The sequence below is a fragment of the Ranitomeya variabilis genome, chromosome 5 (assembly GCF_051348905.1).
Source record: "Ranitomeya variabilis isolate aRanVar5 chromosome 5, aRanVar5.hap1, whole genome shotgun sequence".
NCBI lineage: Eukaryota > Metazoa > Chordata > Amphibia > Anura > Dendrobatidae > Ranitomeya > Ranitomeya variabilis.
In genome coordinates, this window is record NC_135236.1 from 654,059,095 (window position 1) to 654,080,117 (window position 21,023).

Sequence of the window (21,023 nt, forward strand, 5' to 3'; positions counted from 1 at the left end):
ATATGCTTAAAAAACTTCAATGAGCAGCTGTAATCTGATCCTTCAGTAAGCTAATAGTATGTCTGGTCATGAGAAAGATGGGTTTTACCTATTTCTTGGATTAATTGTACAAATTTTCTTATATTTGCTATTAATATTAAATTAGGCAAGGTTTGCTTAAACATCAATGACCATTTACAATTGGGAAACTTTCCTTTTTGCTATTCCTAAAGTTAGAATATCTTTAAGCTACCAGACATTAAAGTGAACCTGTCATTTCAAGTAACTTTTCAAAATAAGTTGTCTTATGTGTGTATATGATGAATAACACAATTACACAACACACAGGGCAGGAGAGGGATAACTGCTCTTCTTTTTCTATCTAGTACATGATCAGAAGCAGCAGTATGTAATGCACTGTACTACTGTTCTGAGCTATGTGGCTGTGAATCCAGCACTGTATTGATCGATGTATCTGCGAATGCAGCACTGTATTAATCCATGTGGCTGTGAATGCAGCTGTGTATTAAACAGTTTAGTAAATGTGAGCCAGATGTGTTTTCCATGCTGTCTGAAAAATACTGAATATGAGGCATTTATGCTTTTGCTCGGAAGCATTAACCAGACTTAAAACTGTGCTCGTTTCCTCTGTGTGGGAACAAGACAATCATTCATAAAGATAGCAAAAGTTTGTTGATGTCATTAAATGTTTCTTAGAGCTGACAGATAAATAGAAAGATAATGAATGAAAATAAATTATAGTTCTGAGATCTGCATTGATCTAAACTTCATCCATGGTCACCATCTCTGGTTGACTCACGTTCTTTCTATACTCCTGGCCTTCCAGTGAAATGGTAAAGTCACTGTTGACCCAGTGGTGGGTTACTTATGAAATTCTGACTATTATTATGTAGGTGTAAAAGGGCTCAGACTTGGGCTACAACTCCGCTGACACTTCGGAAATAGTAGGAAATGCCCACTCAGCTATTCTATGGCTCAGCCGCGTCTCTGTTGCTTCTACATGTTCGGAATCTTAGGGTATGTTCACACTTCAATGGAAAAGCCAATTAGTATTTCTGCATCAGAAATCCACGGCTGAGACATGGATTTCTGCTCTTGATTTACTGCAAATGTCCTCTAGTTGGGCTGCTGCTCTACACAAGGATTATCGGCTTTGTCATATGGTGGGGGGGGGTTAAACCTTGACTTAGTAGCATCAACTTATTAGAGATAGTACGAATCAATTATCAGAACCCGGTCCAGTGGACAAGTCAGTAATCTGTGGCTGACCTGTAGGAGCCCAGCGAAACCCCACCTACCTGCCAGCCCTTCTTTTGATTAGTCAGCCTGGTGCTGGTAGGCGAAACGCATCTTTTTTGAAGGCATCTCCAACTCCTCTTTTGATTACCTGGCCTGGCGCGGCATCATCATTATGCCATGACGCACTTCTGATGCCAGCTAATCAAAAGAGGTGTTGGAGATGCCTTCAAGAAAGAGGCGTTTCGCCGGGCTCTCTTTCAGTGGCCACAGATCACTGATGTATCTGCTAGACTCTACAAGTTTTTTCCGCCCTGATTATATTCCGCAGCATCCAAATTTATTTCTGCTACACGTGACCAGGATTGAAAATCCTGGATTTTCCAAGGAATTCAAATGATTTGGTCACAGAATCTGTGTAGAAATCAGCGTCATATCCGACAGGTGTGAAAAATGCCAAATGATTTCCTTTGCCCCTGATTTTATACATCCCTGGTCTAGGCTTTTGTTAACTTGACAACTGGCCATTTTTATCAACTTTTCAAAAATGTGACTGACCAGGGACTATTTACTGGTGCAAAGTTAAGCAACTTTCTCAATAGTCTTCATTAAAAAAAATTCTATCATTTCGCTGCTGAAAATGTCTGTAAGTTCTACTCCTAAGAGCTTTCTCTGCAGGGCCATACATAGCAATCGTGAGGCCCCATAGCAGAAGTCCTAATTGCACTCCCCCCCCCAAAAAAAAAAAAAAAATTCAATGAGGTCACAGAAGAGCAAATCCCCCAACTTTGCAGACCTTACAAAGTTCTCCCATGCAAACTTTGATACCCCCACAGTTACCCCAACACAGTAAGTTGTCCCCCATAGATGACCCCCAAATAGCTTTCCAAATCGTATGATGACCCACATAGTATGATGGCCCCCAGAAAGTACTAATTGATTTAAAGAAAAAAATCCCACCTCTTCCCATTCCATTGCTGCTTCTGTCTCTGCAGAATGTTGTCTGGACTGCCTTGCACAGCACTCCTGATGTAAGGATGTCATGGCGGCCTGCTGCACTGAGACCTCAGATGCACGGGGGAATGACGGAAGAGGGAGCATCCGCTGATGGCTCCCTCTTCCATCATTGCTTTCAATTGCGAATACAGTTGGAGGGGGCCCCCTGATGGTGACACCGACCCACCAGACTTCCGGTCCCCATAGTGGCCAAGTGGTCTGCCATTATTAGCGGTATGCCACTGCCTCTCTGCTCTCCCTCTCCTTTCTCTCAGTGTTAGAGATAGCAGCAGAGGGGTGGAAGGGGTTGTACACAGATCTCCACAGCATGGATAGAAGAGGAATCTTTCCCAAGGAGGATAAAGAAAACAGGCTATAGAAAAGGATGTAAGCACATGAAGAGGAAAGAGTACAATGGAAAATGTGATGATAAATAGGCTACTCAAAACCTCAGCACCCTGGATACACACAGATATCACATCCAGCCTATATTACTGAGAGGGACACTCCGACACTGATATTTAGATTAGGCTACAAATTGCTTTTCTGTGGTGTCTAAAAAATAATAAAGGTTAAACAAATAATAATAAAGTTTATCACCAACATGTATAAAAATCATTTTTTCCTTATCAAATATGTCCATAACCTTTAATGTTTTGTCATTCTAGCTTCTCATCACAAGGTGCTGATCCCTTTAAGATTCACTATTGAATATTATTTTATTTCTAGAAAGTGCGCAGCCTTCGTGGTTTTGTGGAAGTGCCTCGTATCAAATGTGTAGAAATAGTGACCACAGATGTCACAATTGCCTGCAGGAACAAATACGCTTTCCAGGTGAGTCATGAGTAAGAGTTACGGTATGGTGGGAATAGTCTGCCGCCGTCATCTCCTCTTTGCGTTCCACCAATGACTATTCTAGATTTTCTGAAGCAAACAGTCATTGTACTTCTGAATGAATTTGCATAAGTTGTATGTCTTTTTATTATCATATTTTTATACCTTTTTCTTACTGTAAGCACTGAACCTTTTTGTATTAAAGTATAAACTTTAACAAGTTGAACCTTGAATGTTCTAACGAATCCATAGCCTAAGGTGTGTGAGCCTTATGGGTGGTAGACAATATTATTATTAATATTTCCGGGACTCATCGCCCGTGAGTTCGATGAGTGGTGGCAGCGTGTATGAGCGGGTGTGTGGCCTGGGTCGGTGTGTGATTTATGCTCCCATTACAGCATAGGACAGAGGTTGAATGCTGGACTGAGAGAGGGGAGATAGATTAAGCCTTGCAGACACAACCCCAAGTCACGTGTGAGAGCAGGCGAATTAGTTACACCACGGAGTCGGGATCCGTGACAATTCTATTGTTTCGGGGTTTTTTTCTTGTTACACCGTTTACGAATTAGATTAATCTATTTTAGATTTTGATAGATCGGACTTTTATGAATGCGGCGATACCAAATGTGTGTATTTTTTTATTTCTTTATTTTTAATGGAGTGATTTTAATTTTTAGATTTTTTTTATTTTTTTTCCATATTTTTACAACCTTTTTTTCACTTTCTACTGTATTTGTTAGCCCCCATAGGGGAATTGAACCTACGATCATCTGTGGGTGCATAGAATGATGTGCCCCACTCATGAATAATATTATAGCATCAATATTTCACCTAATCTGAACTTTCCCACTCCTCAGGTCGTCCATGATAATTATTTTCTATACATCTTTGCCCCGGACAAAGAAAGTCGTCAAGAATGGGTTCTGCATCTTAAAGAAGGTATGGTCAAAATGTGAATAGTCTGTAGGAGGAAAATTAATGGGGTTTACCCCAATCAAATGACATAGTGCTGATGATCGATGGAGGCCTCGGGGACGTCATCCGATCCTGAGGATGGACAGATGACAGTATTAATGTGTACTGCGCTTAGAACTGCAGCACGGACCCCCACATATCCTAAGATATGTCATCCCTTTATTAAATGGGAATGCCCCTTTAAAGGGAATATGTCAGCAGGTTTTTGCTATGTAATCCGAGAGCAACTTGATGTAGGGATAAAGACTCTGATTCCAGTGATGTGTCACTTACTAGGCTGCTTGGTGTAGTTTTATTAGCAGGAGATTATCACTAGACGACTAGTAGTCTTGTGCCAGGTAGTCCTCCTGCACAATGTAACCCTGCCCCCACCACAGTAGTGTAGGCGGGGTTATACAGAGCTCAGCATTCAGAGAGCTGATAGATCTGCAGTGATTTTTTTTCAGCACCGCAACAAGCAGCCCAGTAAGTGATACATTGCTGGAATCAGGGTCTCTTCCCCTACATCATGCAGTTCTCAGATTACATAGCAAAAAACGGATGACAGATTCCCTTTAGGGTATGTGCACACGTTGCGGATTTCCTGCATTTTTTGCAGTGCAGAAACGCTGCAGATCCGCAAGTGATTTACAGTACAATGTAAATCAATGTGAAAAAAAAACCGCTGTGCTGATGGTGCGGAAATTTCCGTGCGGAAACGCTGCGGATTAAAAGAAGTAGCATGTCACTTCTTTTTTGCGGATCTGCAGCGTTTTTGTACCCATTCCATTATAGAAATCCGCAGGGGTAAAAAACGCACAAAATCCGCACAAAAAAAGCAACAAATCCGCACCTGCGTTTTCTGCCAAGAGATGCAGAATCCGCACCAGAAATTCCTAAGCCTAATCCGCAACGTGTGCACATAGCCTAAATGTGGTTTTACGAATTTAAGCCGCTATAACCGAGTAATGTGGGTTTTTTTGTGGTTGTCAGTGGCTGATGTTTTTAACTTTATACCCAGTGACAAAGAGCAATCATTGTCTGGTGCCCAAGTATCACCCCAATTTCTGGGTGGAAGGACGGTGGAGATGTTGCTGCCAGACGGAGAAGTTGGCAGCAGGATGCACTGTATACGACCCAAGCAGCAGTTGTAAGTAGTCAGACATGTTTCGGCTCCTTGTTATAGGCATGAAATGTATATACAGTAGTCAGTCCCTGCATATTATATACAGGTAGACATGTTGTTATACACATTACTACAAGTATAATTATACTTGTAATTACACCCAAATAAACTCTGAATATATTCCGCTTAAGAGAAAAAATGTATGCCTGCACTTATAGCTTAATGCATAACTTTTATCAAATACTCTATAAAGCCTGGGAACAATGGATTAGAAGTCATAGTCAAAATATGTTGTAGGACTGTGGGGGCATCATAAAGTATGGGGGACTCTCATACAGGATGGGAGCTAATGCGGCCATAGGAGATAATGCGGGGGCCATTATACAGCATGGCCAGAAAAAGTGCTCCATACATTATAATGCCGCACATAGTGATCGTGATCCATACAGTATAATGGACCCATATAGTGCTCCATGCAGTGTATTGGCCCCACATAGTGCTCCATAGAATGCAATGGCCCCACATAGTGCTCCATACAGTGTTATGGCCCCATATAGTGCTCCATACAGAATAATGGCCACACATAGTGCTCCATACAGTATAATGGACCCACATAGTGCACCATACAGTATAATGGCCAGAAAAAGTGCTCCATACAGTATAATGGCCCCACATAGTGATCCATACAGTATAATGGCCCCACATAGTCAATGCAATGGCCCCACATAGTGCTCCATACAGTGTTATGGCCCCACATAGTGATGCATATAGTGTAATGACCCCACAAAGCACTCCATACAGTATAATGGACACACATAGTGCTCCATACAGTATAATGGGCCCACATAGTGATGCATATAGTGTAATGACCCCACAAAGCGCTCCATACAGTATAATGGACACACATAGTGCTCTATTCAGTATAATGGCCCCACTTAGTGCTCCATACAATATAATGGCCCCACATAGTGCACCATACAGTATAATGGCCAGAAAAAGTGCTCCATACAGTATAATGGTCCCACATAGCGATCCATACAGTATAATGGCCCCACATAGTGCTCCATACAGTATAATGGCCCCACATAGTGCTCCATACAGTATAATGGCTCCACATAGTGCTCCATACAGTATAATGGCCACACACAGTGCTCCATACAGTTTAATGACCCCACAAAGCGCTCCATACAGTATAACGGGCACCACATATTGCTCCATATAGTATAATGGGCACCAAATATTTCTCCATACATTGGACTGAGTCAATGGAAAATTGCTAAATTTTCCTCTAAAATGTTGCTTTAGCCCCAATTTCTTCAATTTTCAAAAGGGATGATATGAAAAAATGAACTACTTTCGAGGCACAGTGCAAAGCTCAGAAGGGAAGGAGCGCCATTTTGGAGTTCAGATATTGCTGTAATGGTTTGAGGGTGCTGTGTCACAATGGCAGAGGTGATAGAATAGCAGAAACCACCCATAAGTGACCTCATTTTACAAACTACAATAAATGCATCCAGGAGTGCAGTCAGCATATTAATACCACGTGTGTCACAGAATTTTATTCTATCGGGTGGTGAAGAAAGAGTAATTACATTTTTACCACTAAAATTCTGTTTTAGCCCCAAATTTTTATAAGAACTAATAGGAAAAAGTGGACCTCTCAGTTTGTTGTGTAATTTGTCTTGAGTGCTCCAATACCTATATGTAATCGGGAATTACTTTTGAGGCACAGTGCAAAACTCAGAAGGAGTGCAATATTATAGGGCAGATTTTACTGTTATGGTTTACGGGTGCCATGACCCATGGGAGAGCCCCTGAGGTGTCAGTACAGCAGAACTCCTCATAAGTGACCCCATTTTGCAAACTACACCTCTCAATGAGTTCATCTAGAGGTGCAGTGATCATATTCACATATGCAGTGAAGAAAAAATAATTTAATTTTTACCACAGAAATATTGTTTTAGCCCTATGGCCTCTGTTCAGTGGTATCTTTTCAGAGGTACACAAAACTGTGGACGACCGCACTTTTATGCACGGTTAAAAAGACAGACATCACCGGATCAAGGGCCAGATGGCATCCACAGTGCCTCCATCTTCCTCATTATAGGGAATCTTCCGCCGGGGGTTCCATCTGAATCACATATTTTAGACATTTACATGGAAACCCCGGTGTAAGCGCTCAGCGTAGCGCGCAGGATAAATGTGAGCCGAGCCTTACTGCGATCTTTGGGAGGCAGAATGAACAAATCAACAGCAGATGAACTGGTTTTATTTATTTTTTAAGCCGTTCCTCGTTCGGTAGAAGTGATTAGATGACTTTATTCTTTGGTCGGTGCAATTACAGCGATACCAGACTTATATAAATGTGAGCTAAGCCTTACTGCAATCTTTGGGAGACAGAATAAACAAATCAACAGCAGATGAACTGGTTTTATTTATTTTTTATGCTGTTCCTCGTTCGGTAGAAGTGATTAGATGACTTTATTCTTTGGTCGGTGCAATTACAGCGATACCAGACTTATATCTTTTTTTTTATATTTGTCTGCTGTCACACACTAAAGAAACGCTTTTTTTTCCAAAAACAAGTTTTTGCATCGTCATATTTTAAAAGCTATAATTAAAACTTAAAAATCTCAAAACTTAGAGATTTGAGTTTATGAGGAGGATTTGGCAAGTTTCTGTTCCCAAAACTCAGTTTAAGTTAGAGTGTTTTTTTTTAAGCAAAAACTCTCCAAATCCTCCACAAATACTCAAAACTTAGTTATGGTGATGTTTTAATGTACTGATGGTGGTTTTGGTTATGTATTCATGTAAGTACCCTTTTACATTTTTATGCGGCCCTTGAGATTGGTTCAGTAGGGTGAAGTGGCCATTGGACTAAAAAAATGTTGTGCACTCCTGATTTACAGTTTCCTATGCTACAGAATTGTAATGTATCTGCAAAAGTCAGATGCCATACTGATGGTCCACTTGGCATGCGATTTTTTTGTCACATTGTCTGATTTTGGAGTGAAACTGCAGCATGCTGCGATTTGTTTTTCATGCAGAATCAGCTGAGAAAAAATAGGCAGATCTGCACTGCCTCATTGAATAACACTGGTCCGTGTGCAATCCGATTTTTTATTGGATTGCGCTCGTCCACTTTATACGCAAGTGTGAAAACCTTAAAAATGGACCTACGATTGTCTTACCAGGAACAAAACACCCATCTACTGAACCATGCTGCTCCTCTGTGCTGCTGCCAATATCCCTCATTGCACTCTTGACTTCCTCTTCTCGTAGGTAGTGAAAGATGACCACTGCAGCCAATTCAGCACCAATGATTGACTGCAGTGGTCACATGCCATCTGACGGTCTTCTATTTGCAAAAATTGCTTACGAAAGGCAACAATAAGACTCTGAAATCTGTGCGAGCACAGATCAATGAAGACGACTTTGGGATTTAGGTTCCGTAACTTGAGTTTTAAAATCATCTGTAGAGTTTTGGAGAAAGCATTCTTTATTTTCATATGGAAATATAAATGATCAGAGCATTGTAGGTGGGGTCACGTGTTCTGGATCACATTAAGTGTATTTCTGTATGGGAATATGATAGCAGATCTGCAGTTAATCTGGTTGTAAGTATTTGATTCCCCCACAGCACCTCCGCTGGGGAAATGAGGCATTACATGTTCCTACCTTCTTAGTGTATGTTTTCCATGTTGATGACTCAAAGTTGCTTGTATATAATATGAGTATGTAATTTTGGAAATCACTTATTTTAATCACTGTGAACCTTAAAGGGTCCTTCGCCCTGACCCAGTAGCGCCCTAGATCTGATGTAATGGCTGTGAAGAAATAAGAAATGATTCACTGTACTCTTGAATCATGGACCTGTATACTTTGGTGCTATAGTCTCTTGTTCTTGTGATACACGGAACTGTCGTTGTGGAAGAATCTGAAGCTTGTTGATATCATAAAGATAAAAAGAGGTTGCATTTTTACACATCGCCCCTTCGTGTGTAGAGCCAAGAGTCCTGACCACAAAGAATTTCCTATGCCTGTAGTGAATGCTATGTTTCGCAAGCTTCATCAAAAGATTACATCAGTGAGAAACGGTAAATCACCATAAATGTCACAAGTAGCAGCTAAAATGGTGGCCTGTTTAGGAAGCGTTAACAGTCTACCGTCCCCTAAACAATGGAGCATAAATGGTCTTGAATAGTTGCTACTAACAAACACACTACCACTGCAGAACGGAGTGTGAACGTTGTAACGGGGTCTACGGTGCTGGGGTACCTCTTTAGTACCACCCCGTGTTTCAGGAGGTCCACTCTGCTTTAGCTGGAGTGTGAATGAAGGACGCTGGCTGGAATTCCTTGATTACATGGGCGCATATAAAATATCACTGCTTCTCCACGTATTTCCAGTATGACAACCCTTTACTCACAGGTCACAGAATATATATCACACAGGTACAGAGGGCAGGCCTATTGAAAAGCGGCAGGCCAGACATACATTACAATAGCCGCAGGGGGCCGGAGCCTGCCGATATTTACTGTGGGAATTACAAAGGTGGGAGAGGTCAGAAGGGGGATATCTTGTCCCCTCTGCCCAGGGGCGCAGCCTGTGAGCTGATGCATTAGGGACATGCCTCTCACATGGAAACTATTATACATACATATAACTGCACAACATAATCTGGGTGCTGAGGGGTTCTGTAACAAAAGTGCTTTACTCTTTTTCTGTTGAGTTTAAAGTCCAGAGGAAATCCCCTGTGAAAACTTTTTTTGACATATTGTATTTCTCCTTACCATAGCAGTTATGCCTACTTAAAGATTACTTGTCACCGGGTCAAAAGTGGCCAGTTATTCTTTGTTGAATTTCCAAATATTTTTTTTTTAAATGAACTGTGTTACCGAGGTTTATTAGAACCTTCTAAATTCTTTTTATACCATACTTAGTTTCCTATGTACCAGAGGGTGTACTGTTCCTATTTTCCATCTCTGGAACTCAAGACCTTAGAGAAGACCTGTTTTTTTCCCCATACTTTATTCCTTCTTCTCTCCTAGGTATTCATTTTGGCTTTTTTTTTCTTTATATCTGACAAGCAGTTCGCAAGATATGGTCTTTTTCTTAAGAGCTAATTTTCTGATCTTTACAAAAGTAAGCGATAAAATCTTATGGCAGATTAAAAAGAAAATGGAATAAAATAAAAGCAAAAACTGGCCACTGTTGACCTGGTGACAGGTCCTCTTCTAAAGTTCTTAGTTCCAGGGATGGAAAAAAGAAGCAGTGCACCCTTTGGCAACTAATAAACTAAGTATGGTTTAATGAGAGTTTGAAAGATTTGTAGTAACCCCCTGTCACACTTATTTGTTAACAATTGATATGGAAATCATTTTCATATGAAATCAGGGCATACATGACCCTTGTTCTCAGATCCTATATGACATAAGGGAATGGTCTAACCACAACAAACCTTAGTGGAACATGAATTATTTCAGAATGTAAACAAAGACGTAATATTTCCGAATGTTTCACACCCCCTAATGGCGCATCATACACCCCCCTAATGGCGCATCATAAGTGATACAAGATACGTTGCGTTATATTGGGGATGGGACTACAAGCTCTTACGTCATCAGGGTTAATGGGGTCACCTTCAGGGAAAATCACCTCCCCTTTAACAAGCGCAGGAGAGCCACCCTATTTGTCCCACAAGTCACACACCCATGAGGCTTGCATTGTCTAAAATGTTATAAATGTCCAGGTTAAGGAATCTGTTATCAAATACACATCGGCATATATTATTTTTTTGTCTTACAGGGAAACCACTGCCTCCCACTCCGGTTGACAACAGTGTAAGTTTAAAATTTTTATTCTCGAGCTACAATCTAAATTATTGACACCGCAAATTACTATAGTGTAAAAACATGAAAGGTTTGCCAACATCTTGTAGAAAAATATCACATAGGTCTTAATTGGAAAACCACCATGTCACACATATCGGTCTGCACCAAGGCCTTTTTTTTCTAAATTCCGCACTTCTGAGCAAATAATGGATTGGAATTTGTTTTTTTTTAATTTTCCTGAGAACTAGTGAATCCAACTACTAAACATGGAAAATACATATAATGTTTTTTTTTTCTTATATATTATAATGCTTCCTCTTATTTAATCCTATTGTTTCACTGCACTTAAAGCTGTTAAATAATACATACCGTACAGAGCAAAGTTTGGACACACCTTCTCATTTAAAGATTTTTCTGTATTTTCATGACTATGAAAATTGTAGATTCACACTGAAGGCATCAAAACTATCAATTAACACATGTGGAATTCTATACTTAACAAAAAGTGTGAAACAACTGAAATTATGTCTTATATTCTAGGTTCTTCAAAGTAGCCAGCTTTTGCATTGATGACTGCTTTGCACACTCTTGGCATTCTATTGATGAGCTTCAAGAGGTAGTCACTGGGAATGGTCTTCCAACAATCTTGAAGGAGTTCCCAGAGATGCTTAGCCCTTGTTGGCCCTTTTGCCTTCACTCTGCGGTCCAGCTCACCCCAAACCATCTCGATCGGGTGCAGGTCTGGTGACTGTGGAGGCCAGGTCATCTGGCGTAGCACCCCATCACTCTCCTTCTTGGTCAAATAGCCCTTACACAGCCTGGAGGTGTGTTTGGGGTCATTGTCCTGTTGAAAAATAAATGATGGTCCAACTAAACGCAAACCGGATGGAACAGCATGCCGCTGAAAGATGCTGTGGTAGCCATGCTGGTTCAGTATGCCTCCAAATTTGAATAAATCCCCAACAGTGTCACCAGCAGAGCACCCCCACACCATCACACCTCCTCCTCCATGCTTCACGGTGGGAACCAGGCATGTAGAGTCCATCCGTTCACCTTTTCTGCGTTGCACAAAGACACGGTGGTTGGAACCAAAGATCTCAAATTTGGACTCATCAGACCAAAGCACAGATTTCCACTGGTCTAATGTCCATTCATTGTGTTCTTTAGCCCAAACAAGTCTCTTCTGCTTGTTGCCTGTCCTTAGCAGTGGTTTCCTAGCAGCTATTTTACCATGAAGGCCTGCTGCACAAAGTCTCCTCTTAACAGTTGTAGAGATGTGTCTGCTGCTAGAACTCTGTGTGGCATTGACCTGGTCTCTAATCTGATCTGCTGTTAACCTGCGATTTCTGAGGCTGGTGACTTGGATAAACTTATCCTCAGAAGCAGAGGTGACTCTTGGTCTTCCTTTCCTGGGGCGGTCCTCATGTGAGCCAGTTTCTTTTGTAGCACTTGATGCTTTTTGCAACTGCAATTGGGGACACTTTCAAGGTTTTCCCATTTTTTCGGACTGACTGACCTTCATTTCTTAAAGTAATGATGGCCACTTGTTTTTCTTTACTTAGCTGCTTTTTTCTTGCCATAATACAAATTCTAACAGTCTATTCAGTAGGACTATCAGCTGTGTATCCACCAGACTTCTTCTCAACACAACTGATGGTCCCAACCCCATTTATAAGGCAAGAAATCCCACTTATTAAACCTGACAGGGCACACCTGTGAAGTGAAAACCATTCCCGGTGACTACTTCTGAAGCTCATCAAGAGAATGCCAAGAGTGTGCAAAGCAGTCATCAAAGCAAAAGGTGGCTACTTTGAAGAACGTAGAATATAAGACATATTTTCCGTTGTTTCACACTTTTTTGTTAAGTATATAATTCCACATGTGTTAATTCATAGTTTTGATGCCTTCAGTGTGAATGTACAATTTTCATAGTCATGAAAATACAGAAAAATCTTTAAATGCGAAGGTGTGTCCAAACTTTTGCTTTGTACTGTATATAGATATATAAAAATGTGTGTCCTAGGAAATTAAACATCTTCCTCACAATACCATCTTTGTCGTTAGGCAACTAACCGATGCAGGAGCTCTGCCCAACTGATGTCTAAAATAGAAGACAGAATGCTAAGCATGGCACTTTTTTTGTCAAAGGAACCATGTCATATCCCCAAATGCTGTAAACCTGCAGATATGGGGTTAATCTGCAGGTTAGTAGTGTTACAAAAGTGCCCGGCCGTCTAGTGGAAAAGAGGAGAAAACTTACTTTATTCCACGACTGAGCCGCCTGCTTTCAGTCATAGAGGCGTGCCGGAGCGGTTTCAGTCACCGATCACTATAATGACAGCGGCGGCTGTAAGTACACCGTGGCATTTTGATTGACTGCTCACTCTGTAGCACAGCTGTCAGTGATAGTGCCAGAGTGTGCTTACAGCTGCCAGTCACAATATAGCGAGCGGTGACTGAAGACACTCTGGACACGCCTCTATAACTGAAAGCCGGCAGCTCCTGGGAGGAATAAAGTTCCTTTTTTCCTGGTATCTGAACTTTCAGTAACACTATTAACCTGCAGATTAACAGTTTTTGGAAACATGAAAACTTCCATGTAAGGTGGATGTTTTCAGTATCTGCCAGCCGAAAATGGAAGTCATAAGATCATCTATGTTCTCTGCAAGATTTCTACAAGACTCTATGCTGTACAAACAAAGGGAAAATCTTACAGGGCTGGCATACAGTGGGGGAAAAATGTATATCTTGCTTATATTCATTAAAGGGGTAATCCCATCTCGTACATTTAGGACATAGCCACATTAATATACCGTAAATGTAGAGTAGAGGCAGATCCCATTTTTGAGAAGTGCCTGTTCCATAGATTTATGGCATAACCTCTGGCTACATCCTTAATGTAAGAGATGCGAATACCCCTTATCAAAGACATTATCTTTTTTTTTCCAATTTCTTACAGAGAACCCATTTAGATAAAGGCTGGGCAGTGGCATTATATGATTATACGACAAAGAATTCCCAAGAGCTGGCACTCCGTAGAGGGGAAGAATATCTACCGCTAGATACCTCAGAAATGCATTGGTGGAAAGTACAAGATAAAAACGGGTAGGTAGCAATACCAACCCCCACAAGGGTGATTATAATACATTTGGGTTTCAGAAAATTTAGGATTTTTTTTATTGAACCAAGATTTTAGTAGTGACAAAATTTTTTATATTAATTTACTCTTCATTGGAAATTAATTTAAAAAATGACACAAATACTCTAATCTGCATTCAGTTATATTGAAATGAGACATCATGAAAATCTATTTAGATGCAATTACTGCCCTTAAAGGGGACCTGTCACTTGCCTTAAATATGTATTTTTTTAATTTGGTGTAAATCCCGTTGTTCTCCTGAATCCGGCGTTGTTTCTCTTTTGTTTCTGCGCCTCTCCGTTCCTGAGATATGGCCCTTTCTTCCCTGTAGATAAATCTAGTCTTGTTAGCCAACTGGGTGTGATCCTCAAGTAGACGCCCACAGAAAAGAGTTTAAGACCACGCCCAGTTTGATAATAAGACTAGATTTATATACAGTGAAGAAGGGGCCATATCTCAGGAATGGAGAGGCACAGGAACAAAAGAAAAACAACGCCGGATTCAGGAGAACAGTGGCATTTCCAGCAGGGAAAACATCTACATATTTATGACAAGTGACAGGTCCCCTTTAAATTCCATTTTTTGTAATTTTCAATGGAAGTAACTGTTGAGAAATGTTTTATCCTTGTTAATGTCAATATTAAAGGGTGTGTTACTTATTTTTCTACAATCTTTCATACAGGATGGTCTGAATCAGCACTTCTGACATGTCCCTTTTATAGTAAAAAAAAAAAGTATATTCTTCATACAACAACAATTTTAGGCATTTTGTCTCATTGCTCTGCACCTGTAAGAAATGTATGAAAAAATTAAGACTGGACAGAATCAAAATTTAGGTGTGCTCCTACATTACAAGACTGGGAATGGAACACAATACATTTCCAGGAGGAATAACAGAGGGACAGCCACAAAGAACCAGAAAGTTCTATGGACATTTTTATCTCATGGGAAAGCATTTACTAATACAAACATGTAAGGATAGCCGACAGATACTCTTGTCATATGAAGTCACTTACTAAAAGTCAGTTTTGTGCCAAGAGCAGAATAAATTCCCCATCCCAATAAAATCCGGTATCCGAATATTTGTTTTTTTTTTCAGACATATTGGTTATGCCCCAAGCAGCTACCTAGCGAGTCAAAGTGAAGACAGCCTGCTAACCTATGAGTAAGTACATCAAGGACATTTCTGCCAGTATAAAAAGTCTGAGATTTCTTATTCAACATTTACAGGTAATGCCATGCCTCACTTAAACAAAATCATCTCACATCAAGGTATTATAGTAAACATCGAGGGACCCTGATTGGATAAAACTGTCCATATATGCTGGATAAAAATTCGTAGAAGTTTCAGGAAGTTGGATTTTATCATATTTATTTCCATCTCCAGCTGACGCTGATCGTTAATGTTTACAGAATAGATAACTTTCAGCAGAACTCTCATGTATAACTAGCTTAAAGGGGATCTGTCTCTTGCCATGAATATGTAAATTTATTACCTGGTGTAAATGCCGCGGTTCTCCTGAATCCGACTTTGTTTTTCTTTTGCTTCTGTGCCTTTCCATTCCTGAGATATGGTCCCCTATTCCCGTATATCATTTTAATCTTTTTATCCAACTGGGTGTGGTCCTGAAGATGACGCCCATGAGGAGCTGATGACCACACCCACCAGTTTAAAAAAAAACCTAGATTTACACACAGGGAAGAACAGACCATATCTCAGGAACAAAAAGACATAGAAGTAAAAGAAAAACAACGCTGGATTCAGGAGAATGGCAGCATTTACACCAGTTAAAAAAATATTAGCTTTTTTGGCAAGTGACAGGTCTTTTTTAAGGTGGTTATCACTACAGCAACGTTTATGACTTATCCATAGGAAAGGTGAGAAATGTTTTATTAGTGGAGTCCAACTGCTGAGACCCCCACAAATTGCAAGGACAGGGATCCTTTGTGTGAAGTGAGCAGTAGTGCGTATGCTTGACCACTGCACTATCGCTGCTATGGTCACACATGCGCAGCACTGGTCCTATGGAAGTGAATGAAGGGACGACCAAGCACGTGTACTTCCGCTTCATTCATATAGGACTTTAGGAATCCCGATCTTCTGCTCAGTGGGGAATCATATATTTATTGCAAATTATTTGAACTATTTTTCTATATGTGATCACCCGTACATACGATTATAAGCGCTGGGGTCAGTGACATTCTCACATTCCAATGGACAGACTCCTAAAAAAGGAGGAAGCGTTTTGCGGTTACTCCTTTCACTTCTCATAAACTTTCTGTACAAAAATGAAAGTTTTTGTTAATAAATGAGGAACGTACTTTAAAAATAATTCCTGTATTTGTGGTTTTAAAGGGGATGTTGAGATTAGAACTTCCAATGGGGCATTTTGCAGGTAACAAAGGGGCAACGTTTAATTCACAGCCTGTCAATCATCTCGAATAAAAAAATAATCAAAGCAAATTTGCAAAAATAGTCTCAATAAAAAATGCATTTTTTTTGTCCACAGCTCCCATGCAGATCTATGTGTCTTTATTGTAACAAATTTTCTGAAATGCAGACATGTTTGCCTTTTTTTTTTTTAAGATGGTACAACAGGAACATTAGCAGGAACCAGGCTGAGAAACTTCTCATTGATAAGGTATGTGTCCATATAGAACATAATGGAAGCGATCACTTTATTACCTGTGACCAGGAGACTATAGCAGCGATCCACAAGATCAGTGTATCTAAGCCACGTACCTACTACGAAAGTAAATTACGGTACATCTAAATACCCCCGATCATAAACTGCCCAGTACAGTAAATATTAGATATTATCCCCTTATCTTAAAACCTTATATATGATTAAAGCCCCCCAGGAATTGGACTTATTATAATAATTTAGGGGCATCAGAATTCTTTATGTGCAGTACCTGGCACTACAACTTTACCCCACTAAATTAAATGGGTGACAGACACCGACACCCTCATATGGACATCACTGGAGTAAGCACTGCTGCTTTTTGTTCTTTTCACCACAAGGTTAGGCTATCAATGTCAAATCTTGGAAAACCTTTTAAAGGGACTGTCAGCAGAAAATGACTGTTCAAACCAAGCACTAAGAAACAGACAATCCCTGGTTGTCGAACAGCCGCAAGACATGCAGCCATGGGGACTAGGATGTATTTTTCAAGCACCCTGAAGTCACTCGGTTAGCACCCGAGCATGCTCAGATAACACCTTATCCGAGGACGTTCCTTATCACTATCGACTAACTTATTTATGACCGGTTTGTAGATCTGAGGGGATCTGTCACCCTGCACCACCATCGATCAGCTGTTATCTGCTCTGGCAGAAGCAAGATAGGATCAATATATGGAACCGGCACAGCAGGGCTCCATATAGTCACCGGAATAGGAGATAATGTGCGATACCCGAGAATGGCCACTTGACAATTTACGGAGCTGCGCGCTGTTTTAATTCTGGTCTCCTAAGGAGACCGCGATTTATTATAATAATAATAATAATCTTTATTTCTTTATACGTAGCAGTATTGTAGTATTCCTGGGTATAGTATAAGCAATCAGTTGACCACAGGTTCAAGTCCCCTAAGGGGACTAATAAATACAGTGGAAAGTGAAAAAAAAGGCCGTTCTGATTCTGTATATTGTTTGCATCCAGCCATCCTGTGCAGATAACAGCTGATCAATCAGAGTTTAGGATTATGGACCCTCATCGATCTGATATGGATGACATATCTCGCTACTGATCGATGGAGGTACAGAGTGATGGGACCTCCAGCGATCTGAATAGATCATCAATATATTACTCCTGGTCTACTTATGTAATGGGTCTGGCCCATGAAAATCATTTATTACTTGGATAGATGATAAATGTATAATTTCTGGTGGTTCCGAGCCCCAGTTCTGGAAGTGGTTGAGTGCAGTAGTGATCAAACATGCGCTCTACACTCATGTACGCTCATGGCTGTCATCAGTCCTGTACAGATTCAGTCCAGCTGTAGTACGCTCATGGCTGTCATCAGTCCTGTATAGATTCAGTCCAGCTGTAGTACGCTCATGGCTGTCATCAGTCCTGTATAGATTCAGTCCAGCTGTAGTACGCTCATGGCTGTCATCAGTCCTGTATAGATTCAGCCCAGCTGTAGTACGCTCATGGCTGTCATCAGTCCTGTATAGATTCAGTCCAGCTGTAGTACGCTCATGGCTGTCATCAGTCCTGTATAGATTCAGTCCAGCTGTAGTACGCTCATGGCTGTCATCAGTCCTGTACAGATTCAGTCCAGCTGTAGTACGCTCATGGCTGTCATCAGTCCTGTACAGATTCAGTCCAGCTGTAGTACGCTCATGGCTGTCATCAGTCCTGTATAGATTCAGTCCAGCTGTAGTACGCTCATGGCTGTCATCAGTCCTGTATAGATTCAGTCCAGCTGTAGTACGCTTATGGCTGTCATCAGTCCTGTATAGATTCAGTCCAGCTGTAGTACACTCATGGCTGTCATCAGTCCTGTATAGATTCAGTCCAGCTGTAGTACGCTCATGGCTGTCATCAGTCCTGTACAGATTCAGTCCAGCTGTAGTACGCTCATGGCTGTCATCAGTCCCGTACAGATGCAGTCCAGCTGTAGTACGCTCATGGCTGTCATCAGTCCTGTACAGATTCAGTCCAGCTGTAGTACGCTCATGGCTGTCATCAGTCCTGTACAGATTCAGTCCAGCTGTAGTACGCTCATGGCTGTCATCAGTCCTGTATAGATTCAGTCCAGCTGTAGTACGCTCATGGCTGTCATCAGTCCTGTACAGATTCAGTCCAGCTGTAGTACGCTCATGGCTGTCATCAGTCCTGTACAGATTCAGTCCAGCTGTAGTACGCTCATGGCTGTCATCAGTCCTGTACAGATTCAGTCCAGCTGTAGTACGCTCATGGCTGTCATCAGTCCTGTATAGATTCAGTCCAGCTGTAGTACGCTCATGGCTGTCATCAGTCCTGTATAGATTCAGTCCAGCTGTAGTACGCTCATGGCTGTCATCAGTCCCGTACAGATACAGTCCAGCTGTAGTACGCTCATGGCTGTCATCAGTCCTGTACAGATTCAGTCCAGCTGTAGTACGCTCATGGCTGTCATCAGTCCTGTACAGATTCAGTCCAGCTGTAGTACGCTCATGGCTGTCATCAGTCCTGTATAGATTCAGTCCAGCTGTAGTACGCTTATGGCTGTCATCAGTCCTGTATAGATTCAGTCCAGCTGTAGTACGCTCATGGCTGTCATCAGTCCTGTATAGATTCAGTCTAGCTGTAGTACGCTCATGGCTGTCATCAGTCCTGTATAGATTCTGTCAAGCTGTAGTATGCTCATGGCTGTCATCAGTCCTGTATAGATTCAGTCCAGCTGTAGTACGCTTATGGCTGTCATCAGTCCTGTACAGATTCAGTCCAGCTGTAGTACGCTCATGGCTGTCATCAGTCCTGTATAGATTCAGTCCAGCTGTAGTACGCTCATGGCTGTCATCAGTCCTGTATAGATTCAGTCCAGCTGTAGTACGCTCATGGCTGTCATCAGTCCTGTATAGATTCAGTCCAGCTGTAGTACGCTCATGGCTGTCATCAGTCCTGTACAGATTCAGTCCAGCTGTAGTACGCTCATGGCTGTCATCAGTCCTGTACAGATTCAGTCCAGCTGTAGTACGCTCATGGCTGTCATCAGTCCTGTATAGATTCAGTCCAGCTGTAGTACGCTCATGGCTGTCATCAGTCCTGTATAGATTCAGTCCAGCTGTAGTACGCTCATGGCTATCATCAGTCCTGTATAGATTCAGTCCAGCTGTAGTACGCTCATGGCTGTCATCAGTCCTGTATAGATTCAGTCCAGCTGTAGTACGCTCATGGCTGTCATCAGTCCTGTACAGATTCAGTCCAGCTGTAGTACGCTCATGGCTGTCATCAGTCCTGTACAGATTCAGTCCAGCTGTAGTACGCTTATGGCTGTCATCAGTCCTGTATAGATTCAGTCCAGCTGTAGTACGCTCATGGCTGTCATCAGTCCTGTATAGATTCAGTCCAGCTGTAGTACGCTCATGGCTGTCATCAGTCCTGTACAGATTCAGTCCAGCTGTAGTACGCTCATGGCTGTCATCAGTCCTGTATAGATTCAGTCCAGCTGTAGTACGCTCATGGCTGTCATCAGTCCTGTATAGATTCAGTCCAGCTGTAGTACGCTCATGGCTGTCATCAGTCCTGTATAGATTCAGTCCAGCTGTAGTACGCTCATGGCTGTCATCAGTCCTGTATAGATTCAGTCCAGCTGTAGTACGCTCATGGCTGTCATCAGTCCTGTACAGATTCAGTCCAGCTGTAGTACGCTCATGGCTGTCATCAGTCCTGTACAGATTCAGTCCAGCTGTAGTACGCTTATGGCTGTCATCAGTCCTGTATAGATTCAGTCCAGCTGTAGTACGCTCATGGCTGTAATCAGTCCTGTACAGATTCAGTCCAGCTGTAGTACGCTCATGGCTGTCATCAGTCCTGTACAGATTCAGTCCAGCTGTAGTACGCTCATGGCTGTCATCAGTCCTGTATAGATTCAGTCCAGCTGTAGTACGCTCATGGCTGTCATCAGTCCTGTACAGATTCAGTCCAGCTGTAGTACGCTTATGGCTGTCATCAGTCCTGTACAGATTCAGTCCAGCTGTAGTACGCTCATGGCTGTCATCAGTCCTGTACAGATTCAGTCCAGCTGTAGTACGCTTATGGCTGTCATCAGTCCTGTATAGATTCAGTCCAGCTGTAGTACGCTCATGGCTGTAATCAGTCCTGTACAGATTCAGTCCAGCTGTAGTACGCTCATGGCTGTCATCAGTCCTGTACAGATTCAGTCCAGCTGTAGTACGCTCATGGCTGTCA

At 41.6% G+C, this 21,023-nt stretch overlaps 1 protein-coding gene across 1 annotated transcript in view; it reads left to right on the top strand.

The window, feature by feature from the left end:
* Positions 1-21,023, top strand: part of ITK (IL2 inducible T cell kinase) — a 48,062-nt gene that overhangs the window by 14,224 nt on the left and 12,815 nt on the right. Inside the window, exons 3-9 of the mRNA XM_077266426.1 lie at positions 2,962-3,066; positions 3,924-4,005; positions 5,042-5,170; positions 10,955-10,989; positions 13,940-14,085; positions 15,219-15,284; positions 16,707-16,761. Of these exons, the coding sequence (XP_077122541.1) occupies positions 2,962-3,066; positions 3,924-4,005; positions 5,042-5,170; positions 10,955-10,989; positions 13,940-14,085; positions 15,219-15,284; positions 16,707-16,761 (618 nt within the window). The remainder of the gene's footprint in view (positions 1-2,961; positions 3,067-3,923; positions 4,006-5,041; positions 5,171-10,954; positions 10,990-13,939; positions 14,086-15,218; positions 15,285-16,706; positions 16,762-21,023) is intronic.